Source organism: Capsicum annuum, chromosome 12 (genome assembly GCF_002878395.1).
Source record: "Capsicum annuum cultivar UCD-10X-F1 chromosome 12, UCD10Xv1.1, whole genome shotgun sequence".
In the NCBI taxonomy this organism is placed as follows: Eukaryota; Viridiplantae; Streptophyta; class Magnoliopsida; order Solanales; family Solanaceae; genus Capsicum; species Capsicum annuum.
Window position 1 is genome coordinate 195,836,452 of NC_061122.1, and position 15,203 is coordinate 195,851,654.

Sequence of the window (15,203 nt, forward strand, 5' to 3'; positions counted from 1 at the left end):
TATAATGCGTGAATACAATATTGTAAATATAGCTTAGCTGAAGGGATGATACATTAACGAAGGCACATTAATGCATGTTTCACCAAAGTTCTTCTTCATTCATGATCTTGAGAATAAAGGTGAAACAAATGTTCAACAAATTTGATAAGCTGACAAATTAACGAATTCGATCACTAAGGCATTTTTAATATCAATATTTGAGAAACTGAGATATAAGATCGAATGCATCGTCTACGAATTTCAAATAAATTTTCTATCAGGGATAGCAAAGTACGCGTTGTACTCTTTTTTTTCTTAATTAAGATTTTGTCCCAATCAAATTTTTCTGATAAGGTTTTTAGTGGATGGGGCAACACTAAAGACATATTACAAGATGTGTGTAGTCTTTTTCCTTCACTAAGTTTTTTTCCACTAAATTTTTCTAATGATGATTTTAACGAGACATATTAATTTATTAATGGATATCCAAGAGAAAGTGTTATATAATACGAATGTCCTGTGACATATATATATATATACGTGTGTATGTCTCTGTGTGTGTGCGTGTGAATGTCATTAATGAGAGATAATAGTTAGTAATCAAAGTTAACTTGAACATCAAAAGTTACTTATTCAAATTGAATTTGAATACCAAAGTTACTTGTTTTTATTAGATTTGAACATCAAAGCTAGTTGACCAAATTGCCTACTTGATGTCAAGCTTAACAAGTTTAGGGAGCAAGTTTGACAGTTTAAAATAGGCACCCTTTTATAATTTTTATACAGATTCAAGTAGTAAAAAAAAGTGGTACTAATTTTTTTTTTAAAGTTGTCTCCTCTTTTCTAAGTTTGATATTGATATTTTGTCTTTATTTTTATAACAAGATGAATTATTGTACTCATATACTCCTATTATTAATAACTAACTTTGTGTATTGTTATAGCCCAGCTTGACCAATCTTATAATATCAACTTATTTTTAAATTTATTTTTTAGAAGTGAGATTTAAAAAAAAAAATATTTTTGGTGAGAAGTAATTCGTATTTGACCAATAAATTTTAAAAATATTTTTAAATGACATTAGTGCTTGACCAAACTTTTTTAAAATGCTTTAAATATATTGTTCTCAAAAATAGTTTTCAACAAAGCACTTTTACGAAAAAAAAAAAAACCATCTTTTTTGCTTATAAAAAACTATTTTTTTCTAGTCCATAAAAGTACTTATTTTTGTTCAAAAGCCTGATTAAAGACCTTTTTTTTTAATAAGCACTTTTGAGTTTTGAGAAAGCTTAACCCTTTTTTAAAAAAATAAACTTGGTCAAACATATTATTAATTTATGTATAATATTTGATTTACTTGCTACTTAAATTTTACTATACAATATCATTAATTTATCATTAAGCAACGATAAAAAATCTCATTTTATGTAACCAGCTATTTGATATGATATATATTTCCAGTGACTTACATACTAAATCTAAAAAAGATGTTTACAAAAATAACTAAAGTAAATAGTATATTAGTAAGGACCAACTAATTAAATTATAATATTTTTTTATATTATAAAAAGTAAAACATAAAAATGAACAGTGAAAAAAGTTGCTTTATGTTTACAACAAATAAATTATAATACTGGAGATAAAATATCATAAATCATAAGGAAGATGAGTATAGTAAAATAAAATCTGAGAAGATATTTAAAATTATTCTTTTTAAAAAAGAAAAATGTATTTTGAAAAACCATGATCAAATATTATATAAAGTTTCAACGTAATAACTTTACCTAAAATGTTTTTTTTTTTTTTGGAAATCAATGGGCAAAAAAAACTAGCTAAAAATTTACGCTTTGTCATTTTCTTTGAACTCGATAACAAAAGTAAAAATAAATTTAGTAGTTTCTTTTTAAAAAGAAAAAGTAACAAGGAGGGGGTCCCAAAACCTCAAAAGCACATTCCAGAAAAACTCCTAATTTCCAATCCTCAGCGCTGTTTTTACAGTCCTCTCTTTGCCCCTTTCTTCCGACGAAACTCTCCTCCGGCATTGAAATCAGCAACAATGGCTACCGTCATGCAGAAAATCAAAGATATCGAAGACGAGGTACACACCATTTATTGCTTTTTTTCATCAATATACCAAAAAAAGATTTTATTATTTAGAAAAAATAGATTGACCGAATGATATCAGATAGAGTGTTACTTGATTGTGAATTGAGAAATGGAAATGGCAGAATGAGAAAATTGAACGCGGAGGACAAGTAGAGTGCAGGGACAAAGCCACACCTAAGTATCCCAGTTTTTCAAGTTTCATAGCTGAACTATCAGGTGTGAATGTGCGAGTTCAGGTAATTGATGATAGTTCAGATAGGAAACTCTCACACTCGCATACCTGATAGTTTAGCTATGAAACTCGAAAGTCCAGGATATTAGGTGTATTTTGACCTTTAACTCGGACAAGTATATACTTTTCTATAATGGAATTTCAGAAATAAAGGAAATAGTATGGAAAAGATCTCAGTTTGATTCCCTAATTTGACAACTATTAGTACTGAATAGCAAGGTTTTGATTAAACTTGTATGGCTTAGTGTAGTTTTTGTCTCATTTAGTTCCACATTCAAGATGATTTTTCAAATTGGTAATTTGTTATGTTGAGTAAAGCATAGTGGATAACTTCAAATGATGGATAAAAAGTTTCAGGTTTCTTGGTGAAACCCAATAAGTTTGAAACCTTAGAAATAGGTTGCATCTTTTTAGTCCATCTGTAGATGGAGCTAGCCTTTCATATCTTGTGTGTCTAAATCCATTTTTCCACACTTTGATCTCCTAACTAACCTGAAGACAAATTCAGCTGTTGTAATTAATTAGCTTTCTTGACCAAATATTAGCTTTGCCTAATTTTTCCTTATTATCAAGAATTGAAACTTTGAACATGCTGTGTAGACTTGATAGTTTCAATGTTAATGCATCTAAAGTCAAAGAAGAAACCACAAAGTTCCGATCCTTGTGCGTGGGCCTTTGGAAGTTGACACCCTTTATTTCTGTGCACTGAATAGGTATTCCTGTTGACTAGATATGAATTTTCTCTTTGATTGCAGATGGCTAAGACCCAAAAGAACAAAGCGACTGCTCATCATCTTGGTTTGTTAAAGGTAGCACATTCACAAGCATTTTCTTGGTTAATTTATGAGGTTTCACGTACTTCTTTTTGCCATTTCATTGATATGCAACTGGGTTGCTTATGTTCTACAGTCGTATATTGTAGAATGTTATATTTGAATTTTGGAAGTTGCTTTTTTATCACAATCGAGACCAATGTTGTTGCATCACTCTCTCTAACGGCTCTCTCCCTTCCTCCCTACCCCCTCTCTCGCTAGCTCCGGTCACCGGCCCCCGTCGCCGTAGCCGACCGTCGGCGCCGACCCGACCCAACCTCCGGGCCCGACCTCCGGCTCTGGCGCCGACCTCCAGCACCGACCTCCGGCGCCGACCCTCTCTCCCGCACCGGTCCCTAGTCCCCGGCGCCGATCCGACTCCACCGCCGGCACCGACCTCCGGTCCGCGGTGCCGACCCCGTCGCCGCTCTCCTGCGCAGACCCCCACCCACCCTTACCTACCCTGCCCGTACCCCCCGGCAGGGTACACCAGCCCTCCCCCCAGCCGCCACCCGGTCCCCAGCCGCCGCTCCATCTCCAGCAGCCGCAGCCCCAAGCGGAATCCGGTGATCTCTAACCTTTGTTATTTTCGTTATTTCATATTTCATTGTATTTCATTATTGCATATTCCATTCTTAGTATTATTTCAGTATTGCATATTCCAGTATTGAGTATAGTTTTGTTTCGGGAGTATTTCTTTGAATTTGTGTGAGCCTTGTATTTCTTTGTTGCTGCTGCTTTGATACTACCACCGTGTATATCTGTATATTTTTTTATACTTTTGTGTAGTTGTGGCTGTGGGTGGTAATGGGTGGATAGGGTCATGTCCGAGGGGGTTGGGGCGTGGGGCCGTGGTGGGGGCAGGGGATGAGGAGAGGGCGGGAGTGAGAGGGAGGCCAAGGTTTGGCCGCGGGGCGGCGGGGGGGGCAGTGGAGGGCGGGACGGTAGGCTAAGGGTTGGGTCTTGGAATATAGGGACCCTTCAGGGTAAGTCCATAGAGCTCGTGAAGATTTTTAGGAAGAGGAGGATCAACATTGCGTGTGTCCAAGAGACTAAGTGGGTAGGATCTAAGGCTAGGGATGTGGATGGTTACAAGCTGTGGTACTCTGGGAGCGACAGGCGTAGGAATGGAGTTGGCATCTTAGTAGATGAAGAGCTTAGAGGTCAGGTAGTGGAGGTGAAGAGGATCAACGATAGGTTGATGACTATTAAGCTGGTCATTCGGGGGTTTACCCTGAACGTGTGTAGTGCTTATGCGCTGCAAGTGGGATCCGAGGGGGAAGAGAAAACGCGGTTTTGGGAGGCTTTGGAGGAGGTGGTGAGAGGCGTGCCTAGTTCGGAGAAGATTGTTGTAGCAGGGGATTTCAACGGGCATATCGGGGCGCTACCGGGAGGCTTTGGGGATGTGCATGGTGGTTTTGGTTTTGGGGAGAGAAATGAAGAGGGGGCGACCCTATTGGAGTTTGCGAGGGCCTTTGGGCTGGTGGTGGTGAACTCGGGCTTCCCGAAGAAGGACGAGCACCTGATCACCTTTCGAAGCGCGGTAGCCAGGACTCAGATTGACTTTTTGTTGCTTAGGAAAGGGGATAGGGCGTTGTGTAAGGACTGTAAAGTCATCTCGAGTGAGAATCTTTCGACCCAGCATAGGCTCTTGGTTATGGATTTGGGTATAAAGAAGAATAGAAAGAGGAGGAGTAAGGAGGGTAGACCGAGAATTAAGTGGGGCGGCCTGACGCCAGTGAATGCGTGGGAGATAGGGGAGAGGTTGGCGGGAATGGGGGTGTGGGAGTGTAGGGGGGACGTGGATAGTATGTGGGACAGGGCGGCAAGGTGCATCAGGGAGAATGCAAGTGAGGTGTTGGGTGTTTCTAGGGGCCGGGCCGGGCACCATCGGGGGGATTGATGGTGGAATGAAGAAGTGGAGAAGAAAGTGGGGACCAAGAAAGGGGCGTATGCTAAGTTGGTGGAAAGTAAGGACGAAGAGGAGAAGCGGGTGTACAGGAAAGAGTACAAGCTAGCGAGGAAGGAGGTGAAGTCAGCAGTCACGGTTGCTAAGACGGCCGCTTTTAAGAGGGGTTACAGGGGAAAGGAGGGGAGAAAAAGTTGTTTAGACTCGCTAAGGCTAGGGAGAGGAAGGGTCGTGACCTCGATCAGGTGAGGTGCATTAAGGGGGAGGACGGTAGAGTGTTGGTGGAGGACGGCCACATCAAGAAGAGATGGCAGTCGTATTTTCATGGGCTCTTGAATGACGAAGGGGATAGAGCTATTGTGTTAGGGGAACTGGAGCACTCAGAGAAGTGTCGGGATTTTAGCTATTGTAGACGTTTTAAGGTAGAAGAGGTTAGACAGGCTGTCTGCAGGATGCGAAGGGGTAGGGCGACGGGGCCGGATGAGATACCGGTGGAGTTTTGGAAGTTCGTTGGAGAGGCTGGTGTAAGGTGGTTGACTGGATTGTTTAATGAAATTTTCAGGACGGCAAAGATGCCCGAGGCGTGGAGGTGGAGTACCATGATCCCTCTCTATAAGAATAAGGGGGACATTCAGAGTTGCGATAACTATAGGGGGATTAAGTTATTGAGTCACTCGATGAAGATCTGGGAGAGAGTGGTCGAGGTGAGGCTGAGACGGATAGTGTCTATTTCGGAGAACCAGTTCGGATTTATGCTCGGCCGCTCGACGACGGAGGCAATCCACCTGGTACGGAGGTTGGTGGAGCAGTATAGGGAGAGGAAGAAGGATCTGCATATGGTGTTTATCGACCTGGAGAAGGCTTACGACAAAGTCCCCAGGGAGGTGCTTTGGAGATGCTTGGAAGTGAGTGGGGTACCGATGGCATATATCAGAGTAATTAAGGATATGTATGATGGAGCGAAAACCCAGGTGAGGACGGCGGGAGGAGACTCGAAGCATTTCACTGTCCTGACAGGATTGCATCAGGGATCTACTCTTAGTCCCTTTTTGTTTGCGTTGGTGATGGATGTGTTGACGCGGCGTATTCAAAGGGAGGTGCCGTGGTGTATGCTTTTTGCAGACGATGTAGTTCTGATAGATGAGACCCGAGGGGGTGTGAATGACAAATTAGAGGTGTGGAGGCGAACTCTTGAGTCTAAAGGGTTCAGGGTGAGCAGAAGCAAGACAGAATATGTGGAATGCAAGTTTGGTGACGTGAGGCGGGAGAATGAGGTAGTAGTGAAGCTGAAAGCTCAGGAGGTATGTAAGAGGGACAAGTTCAAGTATCTTGGGTCCGTGATCCAGAGTAACGGTGAGATTGACGAGGATGTCTCGCACCGTATTGGGGCGGGATGGATGAAGTGGAAACTCGCGTCGGGGGTGCTGTGTGATAAGAAGGTGCCGCCCAAGCTTAAAGGCAAATTCTACAGGGTGGTAGTCCGTCCGGCCTTGTTGTATGGAGCGGAGTGTTGGCCAGTTAAGAACTCCCACATCCAAAAAATGAAGGAGGCAGAAATGCGGATGTTGCGCTGGATGTGTGGACTGACTAGAGGGAATAGAGTTCGGAATGAGACTATCCGGGAGAAGGTTGGTGTGACTTCAGTGGAGTGCAAGATGCGGGAAGCACGATTGAGATGGTTCGGACACGTGAAGAGGAGGAGCATGGATGCCCCGGTTCGTAGGTGTGAGAGGCTAGCGTTGGATGGTTTTAGGCGGGGTAGGGGTAGGCCGAAGAAGTACTGGGGTGAGGTGGTTAGGCGGGACATGGAACAGTTACAGCTCACCGAGGACATGACCCTAGATAGGAAGGTCTGGAGGACGCGAATTACGACAGAGGATTAGGGCCAGTTCGGGTCGCTAGTGTAGGGAATTACTTGGTGGGGGTTTTATTCTTGTCATGATTCCGTGTCCCGTGTTCCATGTTGTATTACGAATCTGTGTGCTTTCCCCTGCTTTCCTCTGCTTTATATTACTTATGGGTGCCGTATTTATGTTATGTAATCTGCTTCTGTGCTGCACTATGTGTTTGTGTGGTATCTCGTGCCTTGAGCCGGGGGTCTATCGGAAACAGCCTTTCTACTTCATCAGAGGTAGAGGTATGGACTGCGTACATCTTACTCCCCCCAGACCCCACTAGGTGGGAATACACTGGGTTTGTTGTTGTTGTTGTTGTTGCTTTTTTATCACAATCAGGTTTATAATCAAGAATCTTAACCATTGGCAGTTGCTTTTTTTTTTCGTTCCTCACAATCAGGTTTATAATTAAGACTCTTACCATACACAAGACATAACCAATGACTGGAAAATCTTTTGTTACCAAAATTTAGTACAAACTTTAATTTATTCTTTTATTTATCATGCTTTCTATGAAATCTTCCAATGCTTTGAGTTGTTTTCTCTAGTTTATATATTGGTTGATCTGAGAAATATCTGTTTTATATGTTTATCAGAGAAAAAGGGAATATCTCTGTTCTAAGTGATTTTGACTTCTTAAAACATTTATGGAGATATTTGGGTGCGTGAAAATTAATGCTAGTTTAGATCTAACTTCTTGGATTATGTTCAGCGTACTTCATACCTCAGTCATTTACTACAAAGCGAGATGCTTTGAGGGGACCTCAGCAACTATCGTAATCTTGAAGGCTAGATTTCAATTCTTTTTCCTTGGTGTAAAAACTGAAATGCAAATGATATGTGTCAGTTTTGGATTTCCTCTACTTCTTTAGTTTTGTATCAAACCCAAGCCTATGATAAATTGTTTCGTCTGGATATTATTAATAATATACCCATTATTTCATAAAACGAAAGCTCTTCTATTATTCTTTTCCATCTATCAGAAAAATTTCCATGTACTATTTTCATTGAATTATGTTTTAATCCGTTACTGCTTTTGCTCTTATTGGTTGAACAGTTCATTTCACTTCCATTAGCCGCATCATTTTTCCATCTAGAGCTACTTGAATTAGCATAGGGTAATAGTGTTATATTGAACTGATGGTGTTTTGACATCACTGTAACACTTCTTTAACTCCAAAACTTGATTTTCTTTGTGAACTCCATTTTGTTTAGTATCAGAATTTCTGCTGTTAGTTTTTTGTTAGGCATAGTCTCTCAAACTTTAACATGCTAAAAAGCTACAACAACAACGACAACTACATGCCCAATGTATTCTCACACAAATGGGGTCTGGGGAGGGGAAGTGTACGCAGTCCACACTAGGACCTCAGAGGTGAGTCAGAGAGGTTGTTTCCTATAGGCCCTGGCTCAGGACAAAAACATTCTAGAAAAGAAATGGTAAAGGAACAAGAAACAATAGGTATTGAAACACCAAATAATAATATAAACAGACTAACACCAAGTAATACGACTGACAATAACACACTTTAAAAAGACGATAACACACCAAAAAATATGCTAAAAAGCTAACTAGGTAATTCAGTTTCTATGGTTATTGTATTGCACAATTAGTTTTCACAGTTCATACTACAAAGTAATAGGCTTGTGTGGTTATTAAAAGAACAATGTAATAGTCTTGTGATGCAATGCATGGTTAGGCGTAACTGGCAAAACTTCGAAAGGAGCTGTAATAGCTTCTCAAATTAGCATAGCATAATACTGTTATGTATAACTGTTGGTGTAGTTTCACATCATTATAACACATTTGTAACTCCAAAATCCGATGTTTTTAATCCTATTCCAGAACTCTAGTTGGTATTGTATCAGAATTTCTGCATTAGATTTTGTTAGTCATTGATGCAGTGACACGGGATAAAACGAGTATCTAGTTTCTCACACTCATTCATCTCTGATTTCGTATTTAGTTTTCCATGCTCATTCTTCTCTGAAATCTTAACATGTATAAAATTTACTAGGTAAATCTAAAATCAATTTGAAGAGATTTCACTTGCTATGGTTATTTTATTGTACATTTAGTTTTTCATACTACAAACTAATAGTCTTGTGATGTAATGCATGGCTAGGCAAAATTGGCAAAACTTCGAAGGGAGCTTCTTACACCTACGTCAAAAGGTGGTGGCGGAGCTGGAGAAGGTTTTGATGTTACAAAAAGTGGTGATGCAAGAGTTGGTTTAGTGGGTTTTCCTTCAGTTGGAAAATCGACACTGTTGAACAAACTGACAGGAACTTTTTCTGAGGTGGGTAACCATATTCATATTTACGTTCGTTATCTAATACCTTAATTGTCTTAGAGGCATTGTATTTTTACTAGCGCAGGTGTTCCATAAGAGATAAAGTTTTTTCACTTTTGTGATTACTTTGAAAAAGGATCTTGCATTAGTTTTTCGGAAGTTTGAATTTAAGTATCAAATAGCATATGGAAAACATTTCAGCCAAAAGTCAGCTTTTCTTAATAATAATTTGAAGGAAATGATGACAACTCCTTTGTGATAGAGGAAGTACCATGAATGAAAACCCACCCTGGATATATTTCAGAATTATCATGCATAGATGCAGTTTTTTATGAGAAGCATGTGTAAAGTATATTCAATTACATTCTAATTAAATTTGACTGGATTCTGACGAGATAGGGTGGTTCACGTGACAAGATAGGGTGGAACGAGACTTCCACATCGAACCATGAGGCTGGATGTCCAACTGACCAAGGGGAAAAGCTGGCCAAAGCCACTGTTGGCCCCTTGTTTGGGGTGGGAGTGGTCAGTGGGAAGTACTATATTAGAAAAAGCTTAGGTTTTATGAACTCTGTTGATTTGTTGAATGTGCAATTTTAGAGTTGTATTTCGTGTCAGCCCGTTTTTGAAGGAAATGAGTTTTATCTCCCTGGCTCATATGCTGTGTAAGAGGACAAGTATAGCCAGACTCAATCTCAAATGCTTGTTGATTGAAAGTTCATATGCTTTTGGAAGGAAGACTGATTTCCTATGATCTATGAGGAATGACTTCACATTGAAAGCAGCCAGATGATGCAAAATGAAGTTTGTCTTTCGGATAAGGAGTTGTACTCTACAAAGATGGTTAACCTGACAGCAAATGGAAGTAAGAGGGGAAAAAAAAGAAAAGGAGAAAACAGATAATGCTTCTGGGAGATGCAGTTTTTTATGAAGTACAGGAAATGTAGTCTGATTGTAACTGAAAACTTTAATGATGAATGCATTAGGGAATAGTGTGAAATCATCTAGAATAGGAGAAGCATGAAGGCAGCAAAGAATTGGTGTAAGTCCTTCTCGGTGGGTTAAATTTCCTGCCTGCAAATATATGATCGCCAGATCTGGATCTTCTTTACAGTTTACTGCAGTAGGATTGCCATGACTAGATTCTGAAAATAGATAGATCTATGCAGGAAACATAGAATTTGTTTGAATATAATGTTCGACGAGTTTACACATGGAAGTTACCTTTTTAGAGTGTGTTTGATATGAAGGAAAATGTTTTCCATGGAAAATGTTCTCTAGGAAAATAAGTGGGTTTCTTACTTATTTGCTTCCGTTCGGTATGTATTAAAAAAATATTTTTGTAAATCATTTATATATAATCTAGACAAATACTATGACAGATGGGGGTTGAGTGGGGTGTGGGGTGTGGTAAGCGGGCTATGTTAGAGGGCGAGGGATGATACAATCAATGTGGGATGCCATTTGTATAACTTGTTTTCCCTACTTCCATTAAGGAAGTCATTTTCCTCATTTTTAAGCAACTTATTTTCCTAGAGAAAATATTTTTCAAAGATTTTACTCGATACCGAACACATCCTTAATGTCAAGTTCTGATTCTATAGCTTGCTTATTGACTTTGGTAGCTAATGAGTTTATTCTTTTTGAGTTTCTTAAGATAAAGATCACAGAATAGGGAAGTTGAAGTGGCACTGTTAGTTATGTAACAGACTCCTAATCAGGGTACCTAACTTGATCAATTTGAATGCATGTGCTGTTAGCTAGGAATCTCCTTGAAATATAGTAGCACAAGTTGCTCAAGTTTGTGTTTCTGGAAATTTAACTTTGTTCTTATATAATGTTTTTCTAATCTATTGTTTTGTGTTTTAATTTCTTTTTTTCCTCTTTTATGGATGGGAAGGGATAAGAGTTTTACTTTTCACTGTACTTTCTGTTTTGGAAGTTAGATTGAATTTCTTATCACAAGGTTTTGCTGGTGATCTTCCAATCAGAGACATATTCACTTGATTTTGATTCTTGTCGGTCAAAAAATGCACAAATCAGTAATTTCTGTTTGTTCTGCTGTAACTTTTGGGGACCACCAAAAGAACTTTACAAGTAGTGGCAAGAAAAGGAATGGGTAGTTATGATCATGATTGGATCCGTATCTTTAAACTGAAATAAACTCTTTTCTATGTAAGAAAGAATGGCCTATAATTATGAGTCATTCATGCTACTACAATTCGTTCTCAATATAATCGATTTTGTTAGGTTTTGCTTCACACTTCTAGGAACAATATGATGAAACTTCATGCTACAGTAAGATTTCCATACATTTTCCCCCTAACAGTCCCTCTTCTGTGGTTGACAGGTTGCTTCTTACGAATTTACCACCTTAACTTGCATTCCTGGTGTCATCATGTATCGAGGAGCTAAAATTCAGGTATCCGACAACTTTATGATCTTTTCGAACCTGGCACTTGAGTACTCTTCAGATAAAGTTTGCTACCTGTGCAAATAAAACTGTCAACTTGAAAAAGTGATGCTTTTTCGAGGAGTACAAGACTTGCTCTCTTTGGATATGAATACTAATTTCAGCCACTTGTTTCCAGAAATATTTGAAAACGGATCTCGTAATACTAAAAAAGGAAAATCTGAAAATAGTTTAAACTACTCATAGCCTGTTTGGCCAAACTTACTTTTTTCCAAAAGTGCTTATTTTTTCTAAAAAGTGCTTGTTTTTAAAAAGTGAGGCGTTTGACCAAGCTTTTAAAAGAAAATAAGTACTTCTAGAGAGTAGCAGAAGCTCGTAGCTTCTTCCTAAAAGCACTTTTGAAAACAATACACTTAAAAGAACTTTTAAAAAGCTTGGCAAACGCTAATTGCTGCTCAAAAGTGCTTTTTAAATTTATTGGCCAAACATAAACTGTTTCTCACATAAAGTGCTTTTTCGAAAAGCACTTTTGGAATAAGCACTTTTCAAGATAAGCTGATCTTAGAACAGGGTGAATAGTGGGAAAGACTATATAGCTTTTACACTCAGATACCTTTATTTGTTCTTTTTTCTTTGATGTGTGTGGTTGACATCAGAAAACATTATCCATCTCACATGCATCCTAATGTTAACTCTCGAGTTTTGCTTAATATGAAACTCTCTTGCTCATCCCTTTTGACAAATTGTTTGGCAGTTGTTGGACCTCCCTGGAATTATTGAGGGTGCCAAGGATGGCAAAGGTAGAGGAAGGCAGGTAAAGTATTGCATTTGCAACTTTGCTATCTCGTGATTTCTTTATCACCATATGTTTTATCATAAGAAAAGGGAAATTTATTTCGTAAGGAATCTGTATCCAAGACAATGAGTACTTAAAATGAATTGCTCTCCAGTCATGACTAACACCAGTCTAGAAGATACCATAAAGTACCTTTGTACCTTCTCCACATTGATTACACACTCCATTTTCCTTTTTTTTTGGTTGTTGACCCAAAATGAGTATGCCATTTCTATATTTACTTATTTAGAAAAACTAGTTAAACTGTACATTCCTAATTTTCATTGACAGGAGTTGTACACTCCACTGAATATAAAAACGAACTTCAATGAGTAGTTAGTTTGGTAACTGATGCATATTAAGCTTATTTATCAGGAATCTTTCTTAATATTCTTGTCCAATCAAATAGTTCAACAAGTTAGGAGTAGAGGGATGCACTGATAAAAATGTTGGAATGAAGTATATGAAGCCATTAAAGCACACTTCTTAAAGCAAATACACCACACTGATGATAAAGCCAGAGTCACATCCAGGTTTACATCTGTCATTTTCCGTTTCTTACTGTACTTCAAATGAATAACTATGCTATATGCTACAGATCAATCAATAGTATATGGGGATCTTTCAAAAATAGCTACACTTTGATGTAAAACTCACCTTCATAGCCATATTTTACATAATTACCATTTATAGCTGTTGTATTCAATTTATGCTCGCTGTATTCAATTTTATCAATATTCTGTATTCATATAAAATATAAATACACTACCATTTAGCCGCTGTATTCTATTCACAACCGTTGTATTCACTTTTACTCAGTGGTCTGTATTGATAAAAACATAAATACACTACATATTTAGTCTCGCCAAAAACACTACCATTTTTTTTTATATTTTTTCTTTTTCGTGTTTTCCTCGTTTTCTCTTATTTTTTTTTTCTATTTTTTCTTTTTTTAAAAATTTTTTCTCTCTTCTATCTCTAATTTCTATTTCTCTTTTTTTTTTCTTTTCTTTTTTGTACTTATTTTCTTTATCATTTTTTTGGTTCCATTTTATATTTTTTGTATTTTTGAAAAATATGACTACTCGAGTACAAGTCATAGATGATAGCGTAAATACCATAATTGTTTATTCTATTTGTAGTCACACCGTCATTTATATTTTTGTATTCATTGATACAACTGTATTTGTACTTTTAAAGTTCGCGCTTGTATTTGTATTTTGTTGTTCGCATTCATATTTGTATTTATAGTTCACACTTATATTTGTATTTGTTAGTTCGCACCATCATTTATATTTTATATAATCCGCACTTATATTTTAAAGAACTGTTTTGTATTTGTATTTTATAATTGATTGTATAGTATATTAGATTATATTTGTATTGTGATTTTATTATGTTTGTATATTTAGATTATATTTGTATTTGTATTCTATTTTCGTCGATGCCTTTTTATTTTTAAAGAATTATTTTGTATTTTTATTTGTAAATTTATTGCATATTATATTTAGCCGTGATTATGTACAATTTATCATTTGTATTTGTATACAAACAAGTAAATGCATTAATTGTATTTTCTTGATTCTAAAATATACAAATATGTAATGTATCATTTGATACAAACGTACCGTTTTGTATTTGTATGTCAAAATTATCATTCGTATCTGTAAATAAACAAATATTACTTGATACAAATACAGTTACAAACAAATGAAACAAATGATATTACAAATACAAATGCGATATGTATTTATATATATTGTATTTGTATAAAAATTTGAATTGTATTTATTTGTATCAATAAATACAAACAAGTATTTGTAGAAAGAAAATCAATCGTTCATTTTCAATAATTAAAAAACACAAATGATAGTTCACATTTGTATCTGTATTTTATAGTTCGTATTTGTATTTGTATTTTATAGTTCACCCTTGTATTTGTATGTTATAATTCGCATTTGTATTTATAGTTTGCACTTATATTTGTGTTTTCTAGTTCACACAAATGAAAAGAAGGAGAAAAATGAAAGGGGAAAAAAGAAAAAAGGAGAAAAAAATGAGAGATAAAGGAGAAAAAATATAAAAAAAAAAAAAGAAGAGTAATAGAAAATAGAGAAAAAACAAGAGAAAGAAAAGGAGAAAAAATAAAAAGGAGAATGAAAAATGAAAACGAAAAAGAAAAAAAGTGAAAAAAGAAAACAAAAAAAAGAAAAAATGAAGAAAAAAATTGAAAAAGGAAAAAAGAAAAGAGAGTAATAGAAAATAGAGAAAAAGAGAAAATAAAGGAGAGAGACTATGAATTATAATTAGGGATAATTTATAGGCAAAAGGGAGCTATGAATTGTAATTAATTGAAATTTAAGTTAAATAGGGTAATTAAGAGTCAAAAAGATCTATAATAGGAATAACTGAAGTAGACATGACTAATAATGGAGGACTTAATGTTTGCTAAGTTATGTAGTTATCCCATAGTATATTAGGGATGTGAGAAATAATAGAGAAAAATATTATTTGAATTGTTGTCTACATAATTACACTGACACCCTATTTATAGACGCTACAATACAATCCTTTTCCAAGTAGGATTTTGTATACTATTCCTCTTCTTACTCATATTCTAACACTCCCCCTCAAGCTGGTGTATGCAAGTCATATGTACCTAGCTTGTTACAAATGTAATTAATTCGAGGACTGGTGAGGGACTTGGTGAAAATATCTGCAAGTTGAT

The 15,203-nt window shown here is 36.8% G+C and overlaps 1 protein-coding gene across 1 annotated transcript in view; it reads left to right on the forward strand.

Moving 5' to 3' along the window:
• The first annotated feature begins 1,819 nt into the window (after positions 1-1,819).
• Positions 1,820-15,203, forward strand: part of LOC107850762 (developmentally-regulated G-protein 3) — a 28,202-nt gene continuing 14,818 nt past the window's right edge. The window contains exons 1-5 of the mRNA XM_016695504.2: positions 1,820-2,077; positions 3,073-3,126; positions 9,060-9,233; positions 11,578-11,649; positions 12,395-12,454. Coding sequence (XP_016550990.1) covers positions 2,036-2,077; positions 3,073-3,126; positions 9,060-9,233; positions 11,578-11,649; positions 12,395-12,454 — 402 coding nt within the window. The 5' untranslated portion in view covers positions 1,820-2,035. The remainder of the gene's footprint in view (positions 2,078-3,072; positions 3,127-9,059; positions 9,234-11,577; positions 11,650-12,394; positions 12,455-15,203) is intronic.